The 25,468-nt window shown below is 37.5% G+C and overlaps 4 protein-coding genes across 4 annotated transcripts in view; 1 reads left to right on the top strand and 3 right to left on the bottom strand.

The window, feature by feature from the left end:
- The window catches only part of LOC123864231 (ATP-binding cassette subfamily C member 4-like), a 65,016-nt gene extending 43,265 nt beyond the window's left edge, over positions 1–21,751 (bottom strand). The window contains exon 1 of the mRNA XM_045904518.1: positions 21,735–21,751. The gene's annotated coding sequence lies outside the window, so the exon portion shown is untranslated. The remainder of the gene's footprint in view (positions 1–21,734) is intronic.
- LOC123864242 (COMM domain-containing protein 2-like) lies at positions 3,606–6,477 on the bottom strand. Its single transcript, XM_045904538.1, has 5 exons — positions 6,252–6,477; positions 6,083–6,160; positions 5,866–5,948; positions 4,839–5,012; positions 3,606–4,090 (listed from the first exon to the last, which is right to left on the bottom strand). The coding sequence occupies exons 1-5, from the start codon at positions 6,316–6,318 to the stop codon at positions 3,776–3,778; spliced, it is 717 nt and encodes a 238-aa protein (XP_045760494.1). The 5' UTR covers positions 6,319–6,477; the 3' UTR covers positions 3,606–3,775.
- Positions 8,494–24,512, top strand: LOC123864235 (AP-3 complex subunit delta). The gene is made up of 19 exons (XM_045904524.1): positions 8,494–8,729; positions 8,819–8,914; positions 9,303–9,572; positions 10,199–10,328; positions 12,636–12,775; positions 14,343–14,416; positions 15,631–15,779; positions 16,678–16,823; positions 17,175–17,376; positions 17,829–18,000; positions 18,587–18,758; positions 19,260–19,453; positions 20,014–20,169; positions 20,626–20,773; positions 21,110–21,239; positions 21,805–21,927; positions 22,217–22,343; positions 22,733–23,112; positions 24,158–24,512. The coding sequence occupies exons 1-19, from the start codon at positions 8,634–8,636 to the stop codon at positions 24,226–24,228; spliced, it is 2,976 nt and encodes a 991-aa protein (XP_045760480.1). The 5' UTR covers positions 8,494–8,633; the 3' UTR covers positions 24,229–24,512.
- The window catches only part of LOC123864237 (succinate--CoA ligase [ADP-forming] subunit beta, mitochondrial), a 29,393-nt gene continuing 18,360 nt past the window's right edge, over positions 14,436–25,468 (bottom strand). Inside the window, exon 11 of the transcript XR_006795734.1 lies at positions 14,436–14,447. The gene's annotated coding sequence lies outside the window, so the exon portion shown is untranslated. The remainder of the gene's footprint in view (positions 14,448–25,468) is intronic.

Genomic DNA, 25,468 nt, shown 5'->3' with positions numbered 1-25,468 from the left:
TCTACTGCGGAGGAATGAGTTCAGAGTTAACAAACTTAGCTTATTTTTCACTAAATTCATTTGAGAGAATAACCTCTCTACCTCTGCATTTGAATGAGGCAGTGGAAGTTGCTAGAAAAAGTAGCTAAAAAGTTTAGCTACAAGTTTCATTAAATTGTGGCTGTCTGTCACCAAATAATAGCTAGATCTAGCTATAAAGTTGCTAAGTTGGCATCACTGACTGTGCGTGCAGACTGTAGGTACTAGGTCCCTAGTTCAGTCTCTCGCTCTACATCCCGATTTTGCGAAATCATGATTACTATATTCGCTATAATGTACCTACATATAGGCAGATGCTAGCCAAACCTACATGATAAGAACTTTTTTACGTAACTTGGTAGGTTACTGATGATTTGGTCAAATATTAACGCCCGCTATTATTGCGCAGTACCCTAAAACATAGCTACTCTACTCATGTGTTAAAAGTTAAAACTAACAAAAACCGGTCAGGTGCGAGTCGGACGCCCTTTAAGTTCCGTACATTATTATGAACATCAAATTTTGGGTGTATGAAATATTTCTATTCCGAGCTAGAACATCGCAATAAACCATGAAAGAAAAACGCAAACAACGTTCGTTTGTTTTGTTCAAAGCTTACAAACTATTTTATAAATCGTTGTTTTCAGTATTTGTTGTAGGTATAAGTACCTACATAATATTTTCATATTCCTAATTAGGAATAATTAGTTTAGTTTTTGAAATAGCTCCCGTCACAAAAATGGTATAAAACTGACAACTTTGATGACTCCCTATTTTCATATTTTTGAAAAAATAAAATAAAAAATATGTTCGTACTCTACTCAATGAGTTCTAAACAATGATACTCTACATGCTAGGGTAAGAAAAAATCCGGCTCCTTTTTAGCAGCTCCGAGCTCCCCTGATTAGGTTTGTTATTCATTTCGTCTACGAGCTACCTGTGACACGCGGACAGGCAGACAGACGGACAAAGTGACATTAATAGGGCTCCGTTTTTAGGGTTTGGTGAAAAGTGGAACCGAAGGATCACTTTGTTGTCTATCTGTCCGCCTGTCAAGAAAACAGCTGCTCACGTAAGTAAAACACAGTAACTAATATTGGCGTGTCCTCCCATAAGCAACACAAAAAACACAAGTTCAATGTGTAGAGGTTATCCGAGAGTTTTAATCTAAACAAACTAATGCCAAAATAAATAATTTAATTAGAGCGTAAGATGTGGTCGGGGCTTATAACCACTACGTTTGTTTATATAGTTTATAAAATTCGAGTATACAAGCATAAATCAGTATAGGCATAATACCTACTAATAATGACAACTTTTATTTTTATCCATAAGTTGCGCATAATATTCAGTTTAACATCGATTTAACCCGTGTACCAGTTAGAGGTACCTCGGCTGACCTTAAAATATTGTTTTACTAAGCTTCACTTACAAGAATTATTGTAATAAGTTGGTAGGTACTTGCTGGGACCGCTAAGTAGGTCGTAAACAATAACAACAGGCTACACTCAATGAACAAAGCGATGCTATATTGACGTACAATATAATCTCTGAACCTTCATACCTACCTACTTACCGTTTTGATCTTCTTTATCACCCAAGGTCTCGTCACTTCTTTAGTCGATGCACTTTGACATAGTGGCAGAAATATAGTACCTACGCGACATGGCAAAGGGGGGGATTAAGCGGATGATCCTTCAAAAGTCCCGTGGGATCATCAGGATTTAGGAATGCTATTCCTTACAGAATCAGGATTTGGATTCCAACTCCTCAATCCTGATGCTGTAGGGGATCTGACTACCAAAGCTGATGGGATTTAGAAAATGTAAACCAAAGGCCAAATAGCTACCTATACCTTAGTTTTATAGCGCATTATGATAGGTCAGGTTCAATGTTCTACGCTTCTACCATCGTTTTAGAACTTCCAGATTTACTGAGGAAAGCTCACAAGAAAGTCTGCAATGACTGGGTACTTAATTTATTAACCCACACTTAAGGTGCATGAGACGGGTCTGCCCGCGAAATTTAAATTTAATTTGGTTTTTCGCAATTTGTAAATTAATACAACAAAGTAGGCTTATGGCATTCTAATTCCGACAATGGCAGTATTAACCTCATAGGATTACATAAAAATCTTTACTTGCTTTCAAGTATGTATAAAATAATAAGTAAAGTATGTATAAATAATAATAAGTATGTAAAAAATATGTATAAAAATCTTTACTTGAAAGGGTCCAGTTTAAGAAATTAGCTGTAGTATCGACTATAACTCACAAATCAGTCGATTTTTCGAATCGAAGATTTTTATATAAACCTGTGAGGATTATACTGCCATTGGCGCAATTAAAATGCCATAAGCCTACGTTGTCGTATTAGTTTACAATTTGCGAAAAACCAAATTAAATTTGAATTTCACGTGCAGACCCGTCGCATCCACCTTAATCATAATGGCTAGAGAACTCAATAGAAATAAGTAAATCTTCTGTCTATAATATATAATAACAGAATTTTCATATTTGCATTAATTAGAAACAACGTTTTCAAATAAGTAATACTGAAATGTGCCTGTAAATATATTTATTACATTTACACAGATACTAGATAAATTTGTATTATGACAATAATAATAATACAATTGTTTATATCTATAATAATTTCTATACTTATAATAAAACTGTAACCGATTAAATTTTCAAAATATTTTTAATGTAGTACAGAAGTCTTACTGTATAATATATTTTAACACATTTTGAAAAATCTAATCTAAGGGCCGGCGCACATATGGCGGAGCGCAGCGCAGAGCATGCCCGCGAAGTTTTCTAATCGCGTGACACATTACGCGAATTTCTACCAGAGAATGCGCGAGCACGCGTGGGACTTCGCCCGGTTGCGCGAGTATCCGCACGGATGCACAATTGATTTTAGATATTATTTCAATGAGGACAATGTTGATAATACTTTGACTGTGAAAAATGCTCTGCGCTGTGCTCCGCCATATGTGCGCCGGCCCTTAATAATCTTTTTTTTCTTAAGAAAGGTATTATCAGGATGATACCATGTAAGTTTGGTGAAGATTTGATAACAGTTTTGAAAATAGAGGATGGAATTCCTTAACGGGTAACAACAAATCGGTCGCGATCAGTATATAGCTTACTAAAAAGTAGACTCTTAACCATAATACATCCATACTAATAATAATCCATACTAATATTATAAATGCGAAAGTGTGTCTGTCTGTCTGCTACGTTTTCACGGCCCAACCGCTGAAACGATTTTAATGAAATTTGGTACAGACTTGGAACACATTCCGGGGAAGGACATAGGCTACTTTTTATCCCGGATAATCAAAGAGTTCCCACGGGATTCCCAAAAACCCATCCGTTTAACCGATTTGTATGAAATTTGGTACCAAGGTAGCTTGCGCCCCTGTAATTGACATAGGCAAAAATTTTTATCCCGGAAAATCTGTTTCTACGGGATCTTTAAAAACCTAAATCCACGCGAATGAAGTCGCGGGCATCCTCTAGTAGTAGTAGCATATAACGTACAATACATTTTGATTCCGCTAAAAAAAGTTGGTACGCCCCTTCTCCATGCAATTGAGTACAGGTTTCATTGTATTCAGAACATTTTACGAGGAATGTTTTTAAGTTTGTAGATTTTAATGGGTATAAACACATTCATACCCATAATATTTAGTCTATAGAGTCAGTAGGCTCCCGAGCGAAGCCGGGGCGGCTCAACTAGTTTACTATAACTATAAAGACCTTTGTACTTTACGTACATGCTGACTTTTAGATTCTTTAAGGGCTTCGTCTAATCTATTAGTTAAATGCACTAAGTTTGGCAAGTCACACTGAAGTAGAAGGTGGTTAATAACCTGCTGGCACTGACTGGCCGACTTAGCATCTTGAATTGGCGAGTTAACATTTGAATATGATACGGAATTTATGTGTTTTGTTGAATTTTCTGAGTAATCCTTTTCATACTGTCCATAGTTTTTTGGTGTCGTCAGCACAAAATCTATGGCAACCATTGGTACTATTTCTTCTGGTGACGTTTTAGAAGCAACCTGTTGAAAAGTATAAGAACAATTTATATTGATACACTCATTAGTGCCTGATTGACTGATCTATCACTGCACAGCTCAAACCACTGGATGGATAAGGCTGAAATTTGGCATACAGCTATCTGTATGCCAAATTTCAGCTATTATGACGTGGGCATCCTCTAAGAATTTTTGAAAATTCATCCCTTAAGGTGGTAAAAATAGGGGTTTGAAATTTGTGTGGGCCATGCGGACAAAGTTGCACTTAGCCAGTTTTTTATTTTTTATTTAGATACATGTTAGACCTTGACTGCAATCTCACCTGGTGGTAAGTGATGATGTAGTCTAAGATGGGAGCGAGCTAACCTGAAAGGGGTATGAGTTTTTGTAAAACACATACCCCTTTGGTTTCTACATGGCATTGTACAGGAACGCTAACTAAATCGCTTGGAGGCACAGCTTTGCCGGTAGGGTGGTAACTAGCCACTGCCGAAGGCTCCCACCAGACAAACAACACAGCTTTAAAACAAGACCTTTTTAAAGTTCGTTTTATACTTTGATGTTTTTGTGTTTTAATACTCAAATTCTATACATTCAAAAATTTTATACATAACACTTGGAATTTTATAATAACACCTAATTAGTTGTTAATAGTAACTGTATGTTGGAATTTGCTCATGGTAGGTAATTAATGTCAATGGCATACCCTCATAATAGTTTGTTAATATGATTTGTATTTAATCTAACTGGAATATAAATAATTATACCATACCTGTATTTCAAATCTCCAAGTTAGATCCTGGTAGCTAGGATCTTTTTGCTGGAGCAAGTTCAAAGCTGCAGATATTTCACTTTTTTTGGTGTCATATAATTTAAGCAAAACTTTTTGTTTGTCTTCAGAAAACCCTGCTATAGCTAGTGATGACTGTAAATTAGTTTCTGATAGCTGAAATTAATTGTAATGTGTAGTAGGTAGTAGTAAAGATCAGTAAGGTACTTAAATTTACTAAAAGTAGCAAAATTATGTTTAATTATATTTGATATTGTGTATAGTTTAAAACAAAGTTGCAAACTTTATTTGTCTGTGTACTAACTTCTTATTTTTTGGTGGATTTTAAATTTATCAATGCAATTTTCACTGCAGCATTTCATGACGAAGGTTTATATTTATTATGAAAGCATATTTAATTTACTCTTAAGAATAAGCAACTCCACCTTTGCATAGCCAGGGCCTGTCAGCCAGTATTGTTTATACTAATATTATAAAGAATAAAGATATTTTGTTCTTTGTTATTAGCCTAGTGGTTAAGCCCTCCATCTCCTACTTGGGAGGTCAGAGGTTCCATGCACCGCTTACTTTTCAGAGTTTTAAACAATCAAATTCAGATTTTAATAAGAATCAAAACAGAGTTCACCATAATGATCTTAAAGGTATGTGCAGACTGCCAATCTGCACTTGGCTAGTGTAGTAGACTGTGGCCAAGCCCTTCTCATTCTGAGAGGAGACCCATGCTCAGTCAGTGCAATGGCTTCATCATGATTATGATGAATCTATACAACTCTGAAATAACTAAACTGATTTAAATAATTCTTTCACCATGAGAAAACTACTTTCCTCAGAAGTATCATAGGCTATAAATTACATAATTATGTACCACAGATGAAGTTGCATGCAAAAGCTAGTATAATATAATTTATAAATGTTCTACAATTATACTTCCCTCATAATTAACTAGAAATAAAATTGATTTCTGTCTGAATTAGGTACCTATTAAAAATAATGTTCAATAATTACTAACATTGTGTTTACATGCTTCGACAATCAAATAAGCCAAAGCATGTATGAGGTTTTGCACAGCCACTTCAGGTATGCATAATTTTTCTGTAAAAAAATAGATTAGTGTAAACTTTAGCTTAACAAAAAACTTGGTGCATTAAAATCTATATCTCATTATAATATTAAGATCACAGATCACTATTGATTAGGGTTAATATTGTGATTCTGATTAAGGTTACCTGCAGCTATAGCACATTTCTTCTGATTTACTCCATTACTGAGATAGTCTATTGTAAGCTTACAAAAGTCTACTAGGACTGTAACAAAAAAAAATTAATGTAGCTTTTAGAACTAATCCTTCTAGATACCTTAAATATGAATTGACTAGTTATAATTATAATTCTATACCCTGTATGGAGTGCTGATGTAGTAAGTTCAGATGTTGTTTTTGTAACTCACTCAGGAATATTATCATTTTACTATTAGATAATTCATAAAATATGAAGTAGGTAGATACTTTAAGGTTAGGTTTAAAAGCAGCCCATTGCAATTATTTATAATAATTACGTATTTAATTAGTAGATATTAGATAATTATAAGTAAACGGTTATCTTCTAGTTCTAAGTATGCTTCTTAAGCACTGTTGCCAACTGCTAGCTTTCCCAGTTGCTAGATATTTTTCAAAATGTTGCTAGATTGCCAGTTTTTTTTACCCCAAAAAGTTGCTAGATAGTGCTAAATGTTAAAACTTAGGCAAAGAATATTTAACGAACTTGGTATTATGGTAAGTGACAATAAAATGACAATTTCTAAGAATCATTTTTATTTTCCTTAATTCTAACATTGTTAAAGTTAAAAATGTCTAAAGTATCGGTGTACGTCATTGAATAAAAAAAATGTGGTTAAAGAATTTAATCTCAAAAGAATTTATAGTAAGAAATTAATAAAGTAAAAGATAAAAATAATTTAAAAACTAATTAATTAAATAGGAAGATTTCGATGGCTGGGGTTCCGGGTCTTGCGCTGGTTTTGAATATTTTTCCGCAGTACCCATTTTATGCAGAACATCTTTAGGCAAAACACAGTTATAGCAACATTTACCACTTTTCCTGAGGAAGTCTCTACTGCGGAGGAATGAGTTCAGAGTTAACAAACTTAGCTTATTTTTCACTAAATTCATTTGAGAGAATAACCTCTCTACCTCTGCATTTGAATGAGGCAGTGGAAGTTGCTAGAAAAAGTAGCTAAAAAGTTTAGCTACAAGTTTCATTAAATTGTGGCTGTCTGTCACCAAATAATAGCTAGATCTAGCTATAAAGTTGCTAAGTTGGCATCACTGTTCTTAAGCAATAAATAAACGTACAGTATGACAAGGATCTTGATCTTTATAAGCTGCGTACAGACCGGCCCAACGAACGCCCTACGATGGATATTTAACGTTCGCTAGCGTTGGCTTCCGCACGCTCGTTGGAGTTCGTTAATACATCCAAATACATTTAGTGCTCAAACGAACGTTCGTTGGCACTTGATTCCGGTTCTTTTCTCTTTCATTCGCAATTTAATCATGGACGACGACGACATCATTATAATTGCTAGTTTTATATACCAAAACGAGTTAGCAAGAACAAGAAAAAATAAACGATAAGAAATATCCAAGTAGTTATCAAATTGGACGTCTACACGCTACGCACTCTTGCTTCAATTGAGCGTTCGTTCGTTGGCCTTCGGCGACCGTCCAAACAGAGTTCGATCAAATAGCTCGATTTCTTTGATGTTACCGCCACGCTTCGGGTCGCCGGCACACGCCAACGAGCGATCGTTGGCATTCGCTAAGCCGTCCAGATTGCAGCAACGAAGGTCAACGAAACCCGTTCGTTGGCGTTCGTTTGGCCGGTCTGTACGCAGCATTAGAGTTTTAGCAGCACTTGTCACTTGAATTTAATTTAATGACATTGACAGGGCGTAGTTGTAAAAACGGGGGCTTGTTTGGTTATGTTGGCAGTACTGTCTTTCTGTCAGTACGAGTGTTATAATGTTGGTATTGAAGTTTGCTATCCATAACATATATTTTCATAACTTTCAGATATTGGACTTCGTCTGTGATGGCGTTTGCTGGCGCGCGTGCTGTGCTTGTTTGGAGTGTTTTTTTTTTTTGTTAAGAGTGGCTGGTTTTTGTGTTAGGTAGTTGGTGTTTTTTGGTGGTGGAACTGACTGGGAAGCGCTCTAAAGGGGCGCCGCGCGTATGTCGGCGGGCGCTGGCGTAGACGGAGTCCATACTTGTATAAATTCAATAACTTGAAAATATCTACAAACTTGACATTGGCTAATCAGAGTAAAGCCAGATTTAAAGAAAAAAAAAAACTTTCAGATTTTTATGAAAGTGATTACATACTCTTTGATCCTTTTTAACTGGTTTAACGGCTCTGGGTTCTAGATATTTTGAAAGCGAAACCAATTGAGTAATCAATTAAACCTACTACGTTTTAAGAAACCACTGATAACAGCTGCTGCAGTAAACACCGGCTACTGAGACATCTCCAGTCGAATATTCTATTTTAAGAGTAAATCACAATCATTTTCATACAAAATCGATTTCGTACATCATTATTTTTAGAGATAAAAAATTGGCAACATTATAGCCAACATTGCATTGGATAGCAATGGGCTTTTTGACATCTGACAAAACCTCTAAATTATTATCATTCCTCACAAATCACTAATTTTTGTTTTAATTTTACTTACCTAATTTAAAGATAGTTAAGTTATGAATAGTAAAGAAAAATCTACAACATGGCTTTGAAAAAGGTTAAAGGTAACTTCGAAAGGATGTTTGACAAAAATCTCACGGACCTAGTTCGTGGTATCCGAAATAACAAAGATAATGAGGTATGTATTCGTTTAAATAATATAAAAGATTATCGAAAAGACTAAAAATGGATAAACACAGGAATTTGATGTGTTTGAAATTCTTCTAGGCAAAGTATATAGCGCAATGCATGGAAGAAATAAAGATAGAATTGCGACAAGACAATATCGGAGTGAAAGCGAATGCGGTCGCAAAACTAACATATGTAAGTAAACGAATAAAATAAATTGTTGATTACTATCCACAAGCGGTAGCTGCAACGACAATTAACGACATAGACTATACATATATACCGCGATTCAGTTTCCATGTAGTTTGTTTTGTGTCAGAGAAAAAATGATCCATGTTATTAATTGTTCTCATAAGGTGTGAACTCGTGCCAATCTGACTATGGCCTAAATGCTTCTCATTCTGAAAGAAGACCCATTCTCAGTAGTGAGCCAGTGATGGGTTGATCATTGATAATGATGTTATTAATAGCATAATTAATCGTTGTTATACATACTATACCTACTGTGTTTCTGACGAATTTTCTTGAAAATAATTAAAATTTGAACTTAAGCTATTTATTTTACTTAAATGCATTTTTTCAGCTACAAATGTTAGGGTATGATATATCCTGGGCAATATTCAATATAATAGAAGTGATGAGTTCTAATAAGTTCACTTACAAACGCATTGGATACTTAGCTGCTAGTCAGTCATTCCATGCTGATTCTGATTTATTAATGCTTACAACAAATATGATAAGAAAAGATTTGAATGCTCAAAACCAATATGAAGCAGGCCTGGCCCTCAGTGGACTTAGTTGTTTTATATCACATGACCTGGCGAGAGATTTAGCTAATGATATCATGACTCTGGTAAGTAAATGATAAAATATTCCACCCTCCTCCGTACTGGATTTATGATTATTATAATAACTATTGTTAGTGACTCAATTTAGTGTACAAATGCAGTCAGGTAAAAAAGCTCTGGATGACAGTGGAGAGCTGTGTCTGAACTGCTACTCTACTTTTCTGCAACACAAGATGCAAAGCTTGTGTGTAGACCATTATTGTGGCGCTTGCAATAAACCTACTAAGTCTCTATGGAAAGATTTGAGATTTTTTCAAAAAGTTTTAATTACATTCACAGACTACTTTTTAATTCTTTTACGTTATCAATTTTTCTGGCTTTGGTATTGAGTTAACTAAGAAAGGATTTTTGAAATATTTAACTCAATTAAGTGATCTATTTCGATGACGTTAACTAATTAATTTTTTTACAATAGATTGCAAAAAACTATTTAACTAAATGTTTTTTTTTATCTAACAAACTTGATTTAAAAAAAAAAATTAAAAAGCATTTGTGAAGCAAAAGTAGAAAAGTGTCCAGACTTGTAAAAGTTGTAGGTATTGATGTCCAGTGCTAGGCCACTGCAGTAGGTTTTTACTGTTATTATAATATTTGTCTATTTTGGGTTATATTTATGATTGGTAATTTACAGATGAGCTCAACTAAACCCTACCTTAGAATGAAAGCTGTATTAATGATGTACAAGGTATTTTTAAGATATCCCGAAGCACTCCGACCAGCCTTTCCTAAGCTAAAAGAAAAGCTTGAAGACCCAGATCCTGGTGAGAACTATAATTTTCTTGAAGTTGTGTTGTGTATCTGTCATCGGAAAATAACAAGAACTGCTGGTTTAAAAATTTCCTAGGAAATTTATAAACCTTCGTAGGATTCTAAACGAGAGATAAATTGTATTAATTTACGCTCACATTTTCTCAAATTGATAAACTTACGGAAATCACGCGTAAAATAAAAAGTAAGCAATAACCAAACGCCATGTGCGCTCTGATTGGTTGAATAAGTCATGTGCTCCTTCTCCACCGCTGACCGCCATTGTTCGCCACGGAACATAAACAAACCGGCTGCTCCTGTGTTTTAAAAAGTTTTTAATGTTGTAAGTGTTGGATATGTGAAAATAGTTTTATTTTAGTAGGGTTACTAAACCAGACCCATAATGAGTGACCTAGAAGCTGCGGACAGCCAAAATGGTGAAGATAGTACGGTAAATGCTAGAAAAATTGTTGACGAAGTGAAATTTACCACAGAGCTACGAAAGTTTTATAGTGGCTATAACCAAAATAGTAAGAAGTCGGAATGGACAGAGGAAAAAATTAAAAATGTAATTAAAATGATAGAAAATTTTAATAAAGCTAAAGTTTTGGGACGTCGGCCCACAGACACAGAATACTATCACGCCAAAAAGTATGATATTGTGACTTTTAAGAAAAGAGCAGCAGAAAAAATTATAGCACATTCATCCAAAAAATTCAGAAATATTGATGTTGGTTCTACTGTGTTAGTCGAAGTTCCAAAAGTAGATAGAGGGCCTTTAGATAGCAAGAATGTGGTCGGCAAAGTCATAGAGAAAAGGAATGAACTATACAAAGTTGGCACTTCTTTTGGAGTCATTAATGACTGGTTGCCTCGAAACGCTGTCCTTCCAACCCCAGGAGAAATTTTGACTAATGATCTTTCAGAGGTTCGATTTATATTTTTACTATTATACCTATAAACATGAATTCCATTTTTTATGTGCTATTTTTTTAATATTTTTTTTTTAATTAAATAATTTACAGACCAAGTTACCATTAAGAAAAATATCTGCGATGTCTTCCGCATTTGGTGGGCAAGGAATGAAGCAATGCAACTGCAAAAAATATTCTAAGGGACAATGTTTATCGAATAAGTGCAATTGTAAAAAAGCTAATATTTTGTGTAATTCGAGGTGCCATAAATCTTTGACGTGTTGCAATAAGTAGATAATCGGGAACTCAATTCCGTTGCGATATAAACTTTTAAGTTTCAATTTCCTTATTTTTTTATTGTTTTGTTAATTTGTTACATGTTTTAAGCATATCCATACTAATATTATAAATGCGAAAGTGTGTCTGTTTGTCTGTCTGTCTGTCTGCTACGTTTTCACGGCTCAACCGCTGAACTGATTTTAATGAAATCTATGTCCGTCCCCGGGACTTTTATACCGGAAAATCAAAGTTCCTACGGAATTCTTAAGTGTCTATCCGTTTAACCGATTTATATGTGGTACAGAGGTAGCTTACACCCCGGAAATTGACTTCCCGGAAATTGAATTGATTTTTCATCCCGGAAAAGCAAAGAGTTCCCACAGCATTTTTAAAAACCCAAGTCCACGCAGACAGAGTCGCGGGTATCATCTAGTTCTTTATAAAGCACTTACTTACCTATCGTCTCTTTGGCGATTCGCCTGAGGCTCACGATTTTTTTGAAATTTAATTAAATATCGCATAACACGATTTCTGTTGTTTTATTTTGATTGGGGTAAGTAGGGGTCATTAGCATATTATGTAAAAAAGTAATCCTGTATTATAGGTACCTACCTAGTTTTAAAGTAAAAACACTGTTAGGTAGGTAATCGAAACTGATAAATTTATAATTTGGCAAGTCTGATTGTACCTAAGTCTATGGACACAAGCATTGCCATTGTCAACATCGACCAATAAGAGAGCAGTGTGTTACTTGCCGTATTTTAAAGAAGCGTAAAATTAAAAGCTCTTCTGTGATTGGTCGATCCGTTTAGAATCTTACGAATGGATATCCGCTAGTTTATAAATTTACCACGAGACAACGCAAATTGATAAATTTGCGAAAATGTGAGCGTAAAATAATATAATTTATCTCTTATTTAGAATCCAACGAAAGTTTATTAATTTCCTAGGAAATTTACAAACTTACGAATCTTGTTATCTTCCGGTGACATATCCAAGCTTTTATAATAATAACTCATAAACTGTAAAGATGTCAATAATAGATACTTTTTTTTTGTGTACCGTGTAGTGATGTTTAATTAGTCAAATGGATTATTTCTACAAGAACAAACATTTGTATTACAACAGGTGTACAATCAGCAGCAGTAAATGTAGTGTGCGAGCTGGCCAGAAAAAATCCCAAGAACTACCTTTCATTGGCCCCAGTGTTTTTTAAACTAATGACCACTTCAACTAACAATTGGATGTTAATCAAGATTATCAAATTGGTGAGTTATGTCTATTGTAAACTGATTTGCCCCAGCTTCACACCTACTATGTAAACTGTAAGTTTTAACAGAGATCCATTTTGTGAAAACTTTTGATATTAAAGCTTTCAAACAAACAAAATGTGAGGTGGACTTTTACTTCATACTATTGAGTGATATATAAGATAATATCACATTATTAGGCTATACCCTGTATCCATACAGCAGGCATGTGCCGTTTTTACTGATTAGTCAAAGATAAAACTACACATGTGTTACCCTGCTTAATATTAATGTTTGCTTTGTTTTGTAACTATCACAGACAACCTTCTAAACTGGTTAAATTGAAATTTCTGTATAGTACATATTCATCAATGAATGTGTACTAATAAATATTGATTAGCAAAAAAAGTGTTTAAACTGTGATTAAAGGAGCATTTGTCAAACATATTATTTACATGAAATAGTCTATAATTATCTTATTGTTGATTCTCCACAGTTCGGTTTAATGACTCAATATGAACCCGATATTGGAAGGAAAATTACTCAAAGCCTGATAGACCTAATTTGCAGGTACCCTTAGTAAGAGAATGAGAATCAGTTAGCAGCTAGATTCATTTACAACACCTCACTTCAACTGTACTGAAATATCACATTAACGGACAGGCTTGTGAGGTGGGCGTACTTGTAACACTCCATGCCATGCCACGTATCGACTGTGAACTTGCAACCGGGACTATCTCAATTTTAACAATTTTACTTGATGAAGTGAAAAACTTATTTCCTTCAGTAAAATAGTGGTTGTATACGCTTGGCCAGTGTAGGTGAAACCTTGCCAGTATACATATCCTTCAAATTTTTATTCCAAGCTAGATGACTGTATTGAACTAACACTGCAAAGTACAAAATAATGTAAAGTGTAATCGTCAAAAACTTGTCATAGGACGTTGCCAGTACACAGTTGATATGTTGAATTAATTCAAATAATTGCATTTTCTATGACTAGAAACATCCGATATGATGTGTTGGATGGATGTTTTGTGTTGGTCATAGAAAGTATAATGTTTTAAATTGACTCGAGAAGCGTTAGCGTAACAAAATGTGGAATGGAATGGCGTATTTCAAGTGTCCTTCTGGCATAAACCATATGTTGCAACCGCTGCCCATTCCCGCTCGCAACATGATACCAGCCCAATTTAGTGCAAAACAGCTTTCTGATCCATATCTTCAGTCAATATTCATGCACATTGTTATTTTTGATCATAAAAACAAATGGGACATGTTGAATGTTGCGAAAGTCATTGAGGTTGCAAATATGCAAATATCCTGCTCAATTGTTCACTATACACAGTTTACACAAAATTGGCATGTCACACATTGATTTTATATTATTTTCGCCGCTGCTGACAAATTATTTATCAGTTGAACAAAATTTACACAAGAATTAGGAGGGTACATTGATAATAATGTGCATATGTTTATCCGATAAGAAACATTTAAGACAATGTTTTAAGCTGAATGACTACAAATCATTAATGGCCGCTCCCGCATAAGCTAGTTTTATGTAGTATCATTGTATTTGTTCCAGTTTGGTGCCTTAACCCCATTAGAGCCCCGACTTGGCAAGAAACTGATAGAACCATTAACTAATTTAATACATAGGTGAGTCAGACGCAGTGGCCTTTATCCCAAACTGCCTAATTACTAATTAGTGTGTTATTTATTGGACTCTATGGGGTAAAGGGAAAGTAGTGCTAACAAGCCAATGCGAAAACATATCCACAAAAAATATGAGATCTAGTGATATTATAACCAAATAATAATATATGTAGTACATAATATCAAATAATAGTGCTTTGTCAGCTTCTTTTAACCGATTTGTAAGTAACGCTTAGTTTGGTTTTGTGTATCATAGTTAGTAGGAATATAGATAATCTAATTGAAATCACAGCCTTTTTATAACTAAACATTTAAGCTTTTTATAGCACTAATACTCACTAATAATAATTGTTAGATTATATTATATCTGTTTTTGAGATCACTCAAAGAATACACGTTTTTATTTTCACAATATTTTTGCACAAACTGACTGATAAGCAAACCTATTTGTTTGATTTGAAAACATTTTTAACATCAAGTGCTGTTTAAGACAAAATTTTGCAATTTTAAATGTTTGCAAGTGCCTTCAATTAAATTTTGTTTTACGGCGCGGAGCTGCACCAGACGAACTCGTAACAGTCGGTTTTTTCGGCAATATGGACTCAACCTTGCACTGAGTTACTAAAGCTTTATTATCTGCAACCAGTAGCATTTCGCACATACAAGTAAAACAGCAGTTGAAAGTAGTTTTCGATGGGATTTTATATCCATACTAATATTATAAATGCGAAAGGTTGTCTGTCTGTCTGCTAGTTTTTCACGGCCCATCTGTTCAACCGATTTTGACGTTTGGAGCTTGTATTCCGGGGAAGGCTTTTGCTCCCGGAAAATCAAAGTTTCCACAGGATTCTCAAAAACCCAAATCAACATGTAGAAAGTTGTGGGTACCATTTACTCAGTAGCTTACATCGTGGACACGGACAATACGAACATCGACTACTTTTATCCCCGAAAATCAAAGAGCTCCTAAGGGATTAAAAAAAAAACTTAAATCCACGCGGACGCAGTCGCGGGCAAAATACGAATCAAACGAGTGCACAAGCGAACTGGTAACTGGAAAAGGCCACTTCAAATCGTATTTTTACAAAAATGAATACCTACGAATTGAATACGAATTAGTGCATCAACGCCCTAAGCCAATTGTTGTTCATGCTGTTGTGTGCGTCACAGCATGTTGGCAAAGCCTACTGTTGTTCATGCGATTGTGTGCGTCACAGCACGTCGGCAATGTCGCTGCTGTACGAGTGCATCAACACTGTGATCGCGGTGCTGATCAGCATCAGCAGCGGCATGCCCGGCCACGCGGCATCCGTGCAGCTGTGCGTGCAGAAACTAAGAATACTCATCGAGGATAGCGATCAGAATCGTGAGTCTATTTATTCAGATACACTGATCTATACAGGGTGTAACCAGAACGCTAGCATAAACTTAACGTTATTAATATGCTACCTTAATACAATCCAATACCAATAACCTTTTGCCTTATCGTGTAGTTTTAGTGATTTAGTATTTTTCAAACCCGCATTGTATAGCGTGCAAAGCTCGGGCCAATGCGGGACCTACGATTGAATTCGAGTGGCCTCTTTACGCAATGGTAGTTAACCTCTAGCGTCAGTCCCATGTTTTATTTACAATATATTGTGAACTTTTAAAAATACATGACGAAAAAATAGTAGCTTTTTTAATGGTATCTTATCAGTAATGTTCAGTAATATCACCTGTCTTCGTTTTTGCTAGTGCTTACACCCTGTATAACAGAACACTAATTATTATTATGTAAAGAAACGACACTCTCCTCTGCCAATCTGTCGTCACCCGCAGAGTATTGGCACGGCTACCGTCACTGCCGTGCTAGCGTCACTTGGTTTTCACCTTGTTCTCACGCGAGTGAGCCGTGAGAAGTACTGATGTGTTGCTTACGTATATCGTTGTCCTTACCCCGATTGACTACGCTCAGACATGAGCCCTACTGTTATCCACACATACATCGTGTGCGGACAGGCCGGTATTCCGGTAGTAGTAATTTATAATATAGGTAATTACTTAAATCAGTTTAAATAGAGTGTGGGGAGTCTATCTTGTATGTACTACACACTAGATTTCGCGAACCGAACACACATTCTGTTCAACTGAACTGTACAGCTGTGCACCTTGTTTAGTCTGGCTTTGATATTGGCGTGACTGTGTGTAACAATAAATCGTCCCTTTGGCGTAGTGATTGAGATGTTTTTTGGCGTAGACATAATATTTCTTTATTTCCACAGTGAAGTACCTGGGTTTGTTGGCGATGTCGCGCATACTGAAATCGCATCCGAAGTCAGTGCAGGCTCACAAAGACTTGGTGTTGGCGTGTCTCGACGACAAGGACGAGTCGATCAGACTGAGGGCGTTAGGCCTGCTGTATGGCATGGTATGTATTTTTTTATAAAAGGGTATTTTTTATAAAATATGTAGTAAAGAAATTTTCAAAATAAAGAAATTTTCTGTCTGTATTTTCAATTCTTTAATAAGAATAAAAATTAATCCATGTATTGTAAAAATCCGAATGAAGTGAAACTTCTATCGGTTAAATCCATATTGCTTGTATTGTATTGTGTTGTTGTTATATTACATTTTATTCGAGTGCTTGTATTGTGGTAGAAGTCAGTTTAGATTAGCTTTGTAGCGTAACGTTTGCTACGTTTTGTACTAGACGCGGATAAAGCACCCCACAAGACCTGATAGGCATAAAAATCGTTTTTCAAATATTTGTTTTTCGTAGGTATCAAAGAAGAATTTGATGGAGATAGTCAAGAAGCTGATGGTGCACATGGAGCGCGCGGAGGGCACGCTGTATCGCGACGAGCTGCTCACGCGCATGATCGAGATCTGCGCGCAGAACAACTACCAGCACGTCGTCGACTTCGAGTGGTACATCACCGTGCTCGCCGAGCTCACCGAGATGGAGACCAGCGCCAAACACGGTACAGTGCGAGTAGACAAGTAAGACTCCCTGGACTAGAACTCGAATCAAAGTACCGCAACCAGACAAGAACAGATCCCAGTAGCTAAAGGGCAAGACTAGCTGGTATAAACTTTCTTCCGTGATGGTCAACTATTATTTCTATAGTGTGTATGAGCGTGATTTTGTTTGTAGGCCTTAAAGGATTTGCATCCACGGCCGTAAATAAATAATGAAAAAGATTTATTTATTTATTGATAACATATATCCACGGAGAATTACAGAGAGGGTTCGAAGACCCCCTCCCTCCACTAGGTGGACGGACGAAATCACGTGAGTCGCAAGGAGCCGCTGGGTTCAGGAGGCGCAAAACCGTGGCGTGTGAAAACTCCCCACAAGAGATTTATGTCCAGCAGTGGACGTCTATCGGTTAATGATTATGTAGAGGTGGTATTAACTGGTGGCTGCTCGCAGGGTGCATGATCGCAGCGCAGCTGACGGAGGTGGGCGCGCGCGTGGCGGAGACGCGCGCGTTCGCGGCGCGCGAGTGCGCAGCGCTGTGCGCGCGCGGCGCGGCCGAGGCGCCGCGCGCCGCCAGCCGCGAGGTGCTCTACGCCGCCGCCTACGTGCTCAGCGAGTACTGCACGTGAGTCACTACGCGCTCTCTAGCTCTCCATGATTAAAATACCCGATCGCTTAATAAGACGCGGGTGCAGAATGCAGGGCCATTTTATAGCCGATCCAATTGGAATGACACATGTCAAAAACAAATTATTTCTTAGGAATTATAGAAAAGAGGGTCTTCTAAAATTCGTTAAATTTATGTCAGCTCAGTGTTTAGTTCCCTTACTAAGCGAGCGTTTTGACTTTGATAAAAAAAAAATCGCTGATTTGACTAGTAGTCATCATCCCTATTGCCGCTAGTGAAGAAGCGCGATATGCGAGCCGCAGCGTGCTGTTCGCCGCTTCTCTTGAGTGCGGCTGTGGGCGGGGCGATCTGTATCTCTCGAAAAAGCGAGAGGTTTTTAATTCGTTGCTTATTTTTTATCGAACATTCGATTTCTCCGAAGTCTAGATCGATTTGCGTATTTCTTGAATTGGTAGATTTTGAAAAGAAATTTGTCTATCTTTTAGGGTTATATCAGTCTGCCAACTGGCTAATAATAAGTAGGTAGTAGTTTGCATTCGAGGAAATATAGTGGCATTTGTTAGCTGGAAGTGTTTGTCGCTAGGGAAGAGGACGTGATGCGCGAGGCGCTGTCGCCGCTGGCGCTGTGCGCGGGCGCGGCGGCGGGCGGCGCGCCCATGCGCGCGCGCGCCGTGTGCGCGCACGCCGCGCTCAAGCTGGCCGCCAAGCTGCTGCTGCTGTACGAGCAGCGCGGCGACCTGCCCGCCGCACTTGCGGTACGTATCTCTTTGATATTAACGTGCTTATGCAAAAGGAAACGAGGAATGTGTGGCGTAGTTGTAACAGTCGATTTAGAAATAGATAGTTTTTTATTCAAATAAAATAAGCTTTTAACATTTAAGCTTTTGAATCGTCATTGAATCTACCACTGATTTGGAATGCCTTTCCTGTCGAGAAAGAACTAGTAAGAAATTCGGTGGTTGCTTTTTCCAATATTCAATTTATAATAATATGCCACTTAGGTATAAATAATTATAGTCCCTCGCTTTTAATATATTTTTTTTAATTTGTGGCAAAGCAAGTCTAAAATTGACTGTGGGAGGATCTCGGAGCCTACTCTTTGTTAACCCAAGAAAACGATTATGAAATCGAAAGAGTCACAACTCTCAGCAATGAATATCACGACGTAGAGAGTATTTTCTCATCCAAACAAAAAAATCATAATTTATCAGAACATTGGACAGAACACTTAGATCAATTATTTTGTCTAAATACAGGTACTACGCGAAACACTAGCGGGGATGCGACCGTTGCTATGCAGTGAAGACATGGAAGTGCAAGAGCGAGCTCATAACGCGACCGCTCTGCTGACGCTCATACTGCGGAGACTCAACCCCACGGACCCTGCCCTGACTGACTCCGTCCCTGTGCAGAATGACGTCATCGGCACACTTGTAGAACACGAGCAAAGGTAAGACATGTTACTGAAGCGAGCTCATAGCCCGACCGCTCTGCTGACGCTCATACTGCGGAGACTCAACCCCACGGACCCTGCCTTTACTGACTCCGTCCCTGTGCAGAATGACGTCATCGGCACACTTGTAGAACACGAGCAAAGGTAAGACATGTTACTGAAGCGAGCTCATAGCGCGACCGCTCTGCTGACGCTCATACTGCGGAGACTCAACCCCACGGACCCTGCCCTGACTGACTCCGTCCCTGTGCAGAATGACGTCATCGGCACACTTGTAGAGCACGAGCAAAGGTAAGGCCCGTGTACTATAGTGAGCTATTTCTATTGTCGCTCATACTGCGAAGACTCAACCCCCACGGATCCTGCCATGACTGACTCCGTCTCTTTAGAGAATTACGTCATTGGTAGACTTGAAGAACACGAACAAAGACAAGACAAAAGATAAGGTTCTACACATTAATTTCATAGAGTCATAAGTTATAACATAACTGCTTGTTACAATAGGTACTAAATTGTTTAGCTGATTTTTGTAGTAATAATATATTATACAATTTTAGCAATGGTCTAGACAAGGACTGTACGGAAGAAATGAATGGTGAGGAAGTGAACCACAGTTTTAGCGGAGGACTGATTGAGGAGCTTGCCAGCCTGTTCGAAGGCGAACTCAAACCAGTAGCGCCGAAAGCGCAGAAGAAAGTACCCATGCCGCCTGAGTAAGTCCTTTTTTTCAAAATTTATGCAATTTAAGTCATAATATAGCTTTGTAAATGGTTTAATCCTAAGGCGCTAGCTCCACGGACGAGAGAATCGCGGTGATAATCTTATTGCACCAGATACAACTCCTATAGCCAAATCTCCACAGGGCGATACTGCCGCAGACGATAGTAGGTTGGACTACTTGCAATTCCCTTGCCCGTGGAGATGGCGCCTTGCAGTGTGGTTCTTGCATTAAGGGAATCGATATTGAAAAAAATCGGTCCACAGTGCATAATAACGAATCGATTGCCACCTCATTCATCAAAATCGGCTCAGTAGTTTAGGCGTTACGGTGGAACACATACATACATACCTACATAGACGCTAAAATCATAACTCTTCCTTTTGGTTTTGCCGTAGTCGGATAAGAGACATTTTATTGTAAAGGTGTAATAAACATGAACGTTTCATAGCCTCGACCTGAACCAGTGGCTGTCCCACGACGTGTGCTCGTCGGACAGCTCCAGCTCCGAGGGCGAGGACGACACCGCGGCGCTGTTCACCGCGCCGCAGCCCGACGCCAAGCCCATTCAGCAGTTCACTCCTGAGGAACTAGCCATGGTATGCTCTAAACAAAACGTATCACCATCATCCTCATCATCAACGTAATTCACTTTACGTTGATAATGAGGATGATGGTGACACCCACCCAAAAAACACTTCACTTTTTAACAGGCTCAGGTTTGGTCTGGCGAATTGAGTTTGTTGTTCCTTGTATATCATAGACTTTCACAACTTAACGTCTGCTTCTAACATAGTATGTATTTATATACTTTCTTGCACCACAAAACACATGATAGGTTACCGAAAAGAAAACTTAAAATATAGGTACAAAAAGGCATTCTTATCGCTAAATTGCCTTTTGTCATAATAGCCGTTAACACTTGATGTCGGCAGATGCGCGAGGCTCGCCGCCAGGAGCAGGCCAACAATCCGCACTACCTGAAGGACGACTCGCCGCGCTCCTACCAGCAGGACGACGTGCCTGTCGCTGAGATCGCGCTCGAAGTGCCGCTGATGGTGCAGAGTGAGTGACCTTCCGCACTTCCGCTTCCAGCAAGATACATCATCATCATCATCATCATCGTCAACCATAGACGTCAACTCCTGGACATAGGACGTCTCTTGTAGGCACTTCCACACGCTACGGTCTAGTGCCGCGCGTGCCAGCTATTGGGGGTCTGCCAATACTTGCTTTCTAGTGCAAAGTTGCCATTCTAGTCTATCAGTTTTTGAACTAACCCTGCCCTACACTTCAGCTTCGCAATCTGTTTATCTATGTTGGCTACTCTGGTTCTCCTAGGATCTCTTCATTAAAGATCAGAGAAGAATCTCAAAGATTAAAAACACAAGCCCGGCTGAGATTTATTTTTATAGGCGCAGTCATACGCCTCAGGTTCAAATTGGACTATGTTATTTTACGCGCTGGCCAAATTATACTGCAAAAGTTGAAATCGCTGAGATTCTTGCTGGTTTTTTTTGGTATGCCGGACCAGCGGTAAATGCATTTAACGATCCAAACGTACATATTTGAAAAAAAATCTTTCTATTTCTAATTCGAAATTTTGAAAGAAGTAAAATTTTTGTTACAGCCAAGAGATCTGATAAGTACTTAAGTATAAGAGAAAATTCTAAAAAGGGTAAAAAGGACAAACGGCCGACAAAGAAACGGAAGAACAAAGTAGAAAGACATTCCACAGACTCTGAAAGTGATGGTAAGTAAAATTCCTACTTTTTAAAATGAATAAATTTCTTTTGATCAAACTCCTTTCAAAACCGTTTTAAATATTATCTCATTAGTACGATGATAAATATTACCGCACGGTTTTGTAGGATAACTATGCGGTAGTTCAGTACCTAACTTTAAGTTTTGATAGTGGTGAAATAGGGCTCACTTTTCAACCAAATGTATTGAATAATTTCGTACATAGCAGTGTCTCCTGCGTGGCATCACGTTCGCACGTAGTGGTCACAGTGATAAGATTGTGGTGTTTGTGATGGCAGAAGGTACACGCACGGAGCGGCCGGCGGTGACGGAGGGCGGCGAGCTGCCCGACGGCGCCGCACTCTCGGACGACGAGCCGCCTCCACGCGACGACCCGCACCGTGCGCTCGACCTTGACCTCGACGTGTGAGTATTCGCATTCGATACAATAAATAGTTCATGCACTCTGATGACGAGTCGCCGCCGCGCGACCACCTGTACCGTACGCTCACCCTTATGTGTAAGTATCCACATCCGATACATTAGTGCGTGCCCTCAAATGACGAGCCGCCGCCCGCGGCGCCGCGCGACGACTCGCACCGATAGATTGATTATATTATTGATACAAATTTTGCCCATCACTCGCAATATAATAATTTACAAAGAATTGTAATCTTAATTAGATCATTGTTGGTTTCTCGTCGTGGTTGCATATTTTTGTCTTGCTCACACAGAATCTATCTTACATATTTGTTATATCAAATACTAGGAAATTTCCCATAAATTTAGTTGACAAAATATTATTTGTTTTTCAGGCCATTGCGTGAAGAAGAGCTGCTAACGTCGAGAGTACAGCAATATCCTTTGCCAGAATCTGGTTTATTGATTAAGAAAAAAGAATCTTCTAAGCAAAATAAGTCTACGGAAAAGAGGCCCTCTGAAAAAAGCGGTCACAAAAAGAAAGTCAAGAGTTCCAAACGCAGTAAAGCTGTAGATTTAATGCTACCGGAATTGGTAGATAATGATTTAGGTGACGATTTGTTAATAGAAACTGAAGAAAAGAGTTATTCTAAGAGTAACGCCACAGAAGATGCACCTGAAAGTCAACGGGAGAAACTTAAGACTGAAAAACACAAAAAGTCAAAGAAGGACACCAAGGATAAGGGTTTGAAGAAAAAGAAAACTTCGAAAAAAGGTGTGTGCAGCGTGCAATGTATTTTCTAACTCATAAAATGACGCCGAATCTTATCATTACGCGATTTTTAAAATAGTCGAAAATGCTTTGCTATTTGAAAGTTAACAAAATTTCGGCCTTTCTTTTTTAAATTAATTTTAAGAATATGTGAAAAACTAGTCGAGTTAAAAACTAGAAACGATTTGGCGAGCATCGAGAAGCAGGTGTGAAGCGGGTAGTTTTGTAGGTGGGCTCAAATTGCGTGAGGGTTTTGACCACCAAAAGAGCGTCGCTCAGCGATTTTTTTCTTTGATAGCACTTGTTGCTGCCACAAACTAGTGGGGAAGAGTTCTTGCCGACAGCATGCGCAGCGATCAACTTTTATTTTTAATCAATATAACTCTTATAGATATTTACATAGATTCTTAACACCCTTAAGAGGGCTCTCTCCGTCACTCGTTTAACCGAATATTTTAACAGAAATCTGGAAAACCATAGACATAGATATTAGTTTCTAGAATATGTCTGCAAAATTTCATGGACTTTGGTTGCTTAATATTCAAATGAAATTGGAACTACGATAGTATGAAACGAGTGACGGAGAGAGCCCTGTTAAGTCTATTACATAATACATTTATCTCTTATTGACACGGAGTCTCTTACATCGAATGTTCGTTTCTTGAGCTAGAAAATAGTCGATAGTTAGTCGTTGCCTCGTCGCGTCGGCGCGGTGGAATAAGTGCCTAAAGCATTCTTATATCTAAATATTCAATCATCTGTTAGTTTCATTCAAAGTTGAAGTATTCTTTTTAACCCCCGACCCAAAAAGAGGGGTGTTATAAGTTTGACGTGTGTATCTGTGTATCTGTCTGTGGCACCGTAGCGCCTAAACTAATGATTTTAATTTAGTTTTTTTTGTTTGAAAGGTGGCTTGATCGAGAGTGTTCTTAGCTATAATCCAAGAAAATCGGTTCAGCCGTTTGAAAGTTATCAGCTCTTTTCTAGTTACTGTAACCTTCACTTGTCGGGGGTGATATAAATTTTTAATTTACACTTGTTCTTTCAGATAAACATGAAACGAAACTCGGATATGAAGAAGCATTAGGTATTTCCACGCCAAGCAAAGAAGTTATATAGTGTACGGCGCGATACAGAAGTTTTAACGATTTACGGAACCCTTATCTCACGCTCTCAGTGCAATTGTTTGTTTGAACAATTAGTTATAATAGTTAGACTCATATATGAAATATATTACAGGCAATGTTTTCATTCATGTCTAAGTGAAACATGTCCATTTATATATTAAATAATATAAACGTATATTTCTATCGTAGACTAATAAATATATATAATCATGTACAGTTTTATTGAAAGTTTTAATTTTTAAGAATAATTAAATAAAACGCTATTCATCTACACGATTTATATATTTTACTCGATTTCATTTACATTACAATAAAAAATTAATAAAGGAATTCGAAAGTATTGTGATTACAAATTTTTTCAACAGTACAAAACTCATTTATGCGTTTCAAATAAGAAGTCCATTGGCAATATCTCTCAGTAACACGACCAGCAACTTATATTTTTATTTGAACTGAAAACTTGGAAAATTATATTAAAATCTAGAATTTGAGTACAAGTTTGCCAAATAATGCAGTTAGTCTTGTTGGAAACGCATTGTCTTTTGAATTACGGTACATACTATGTATTTTTCTAGCGTTTATTTTCTTCACAGCAAGAACCGCCACCTCCACCTGGGTCACCACTTTTGCTATAAGTGATTGCAACCTAAAAATATATTTTTTATTTATAAAGTGCGCAAGAAATGCATAGTTTTTTATTTTTTCAAAACTAGCTTCATCCGAAGTCATTTAGATTTTTAAGAATCCGGGGGAAGCTATTTTCTGAGACGAAAAGTATCCATTGTCTTCAGGGTGCACGCGATCCGTGTCTTTAGTCAAGATCGCTTAAGCAAATTAGACTTGAAAAGATAACTTTCAAGGCTTAATCACATCAAACTAACATTGTAAAGACGAAAGTTTATGTGTGGATTTGTTATTGGATATTTGTTACTCCTTCGCGCAAAAACACTGGACGGATTTGACTGAAATTTAGAATGGAGATAGATTATACCCTGGATTAACACATAGGCTACTTTTTATCCCAGAAAATTCGAGTTCCTACGAGATTTTTAAGAAACCTATATTCACGCGACGTCGCGGACATCAGCTAGTTGCTTATAATAGACAGACAGTCAAATCCAGACTTAGTAAAAAATCGTTTAGGATTTTATGCAATGCATATTAGAACCTTATTAGAACATGACTTATATTCGCCTTTCCCCCCAAGGTAACGTAAAGCTCGAAATGTGGTA

This window comes from Maniola jurtina, chromosome 4 (genome assembly GCF_905333055.1).
Source record: "Maniola jurtina chromosome 4, ilManJurt1.1, whole genome shotgun sequence".
NCBI classification, from domain to species: domain Eukaryota; kingdom Metazoa; phylum Arthropoda; class Insecta; order Lepidoptera; family Nymphalidae; genus Maniola; species Maniola jurtina.
This window is presented reverse-complemented; position numbering and strand designations above follow the sequence as displayed.

Bases quoted from the DNA above. Each gene is read 5' to 3' on its own strand.
- LOC123864242 (XM_045904538.1), bottom strand. From the start codon at position 6,318: ATGATAATATTCCTGAGTGAGTTACAAAAACAACATCTGAACTTACTA. The intron at 6,161-6,251 runs GTATAGAATTAT...TTTTTGTTACAG, and splicing joins ACATCAGCACTCCATACAGG to TCCTAGTAGACTTTTGTAAG. The intron at 5,013-5,865 runs GTTAGTAATTAT...AATTAATTTCAG, and splicing joins TCGAAGCATGTAAACACAAT to CTATCAGAAACTAATTTACA.
- LOC123864235 (XM_045904524.1), top strand. From the start codon at position 8,634: ATGGCTTTGAAAAAGGTTAAAGGTAACTTCGAAAGGATGTTTGACAAA. The intron at 8,730-8,818 runs GTATGTATTCGT...AAATTCTTCTAG, and splicing joins GAAATAACAAAGATAATGAG to GCAAAGTATATAGCGCAATG. The intron at 19,454-20,013 runs GTAAGACATGTT...ATACAATTTTAG, and splicing joins CTTGTAGAACACGAGCAAAG to CAATGGTCTAGACAAGGACT.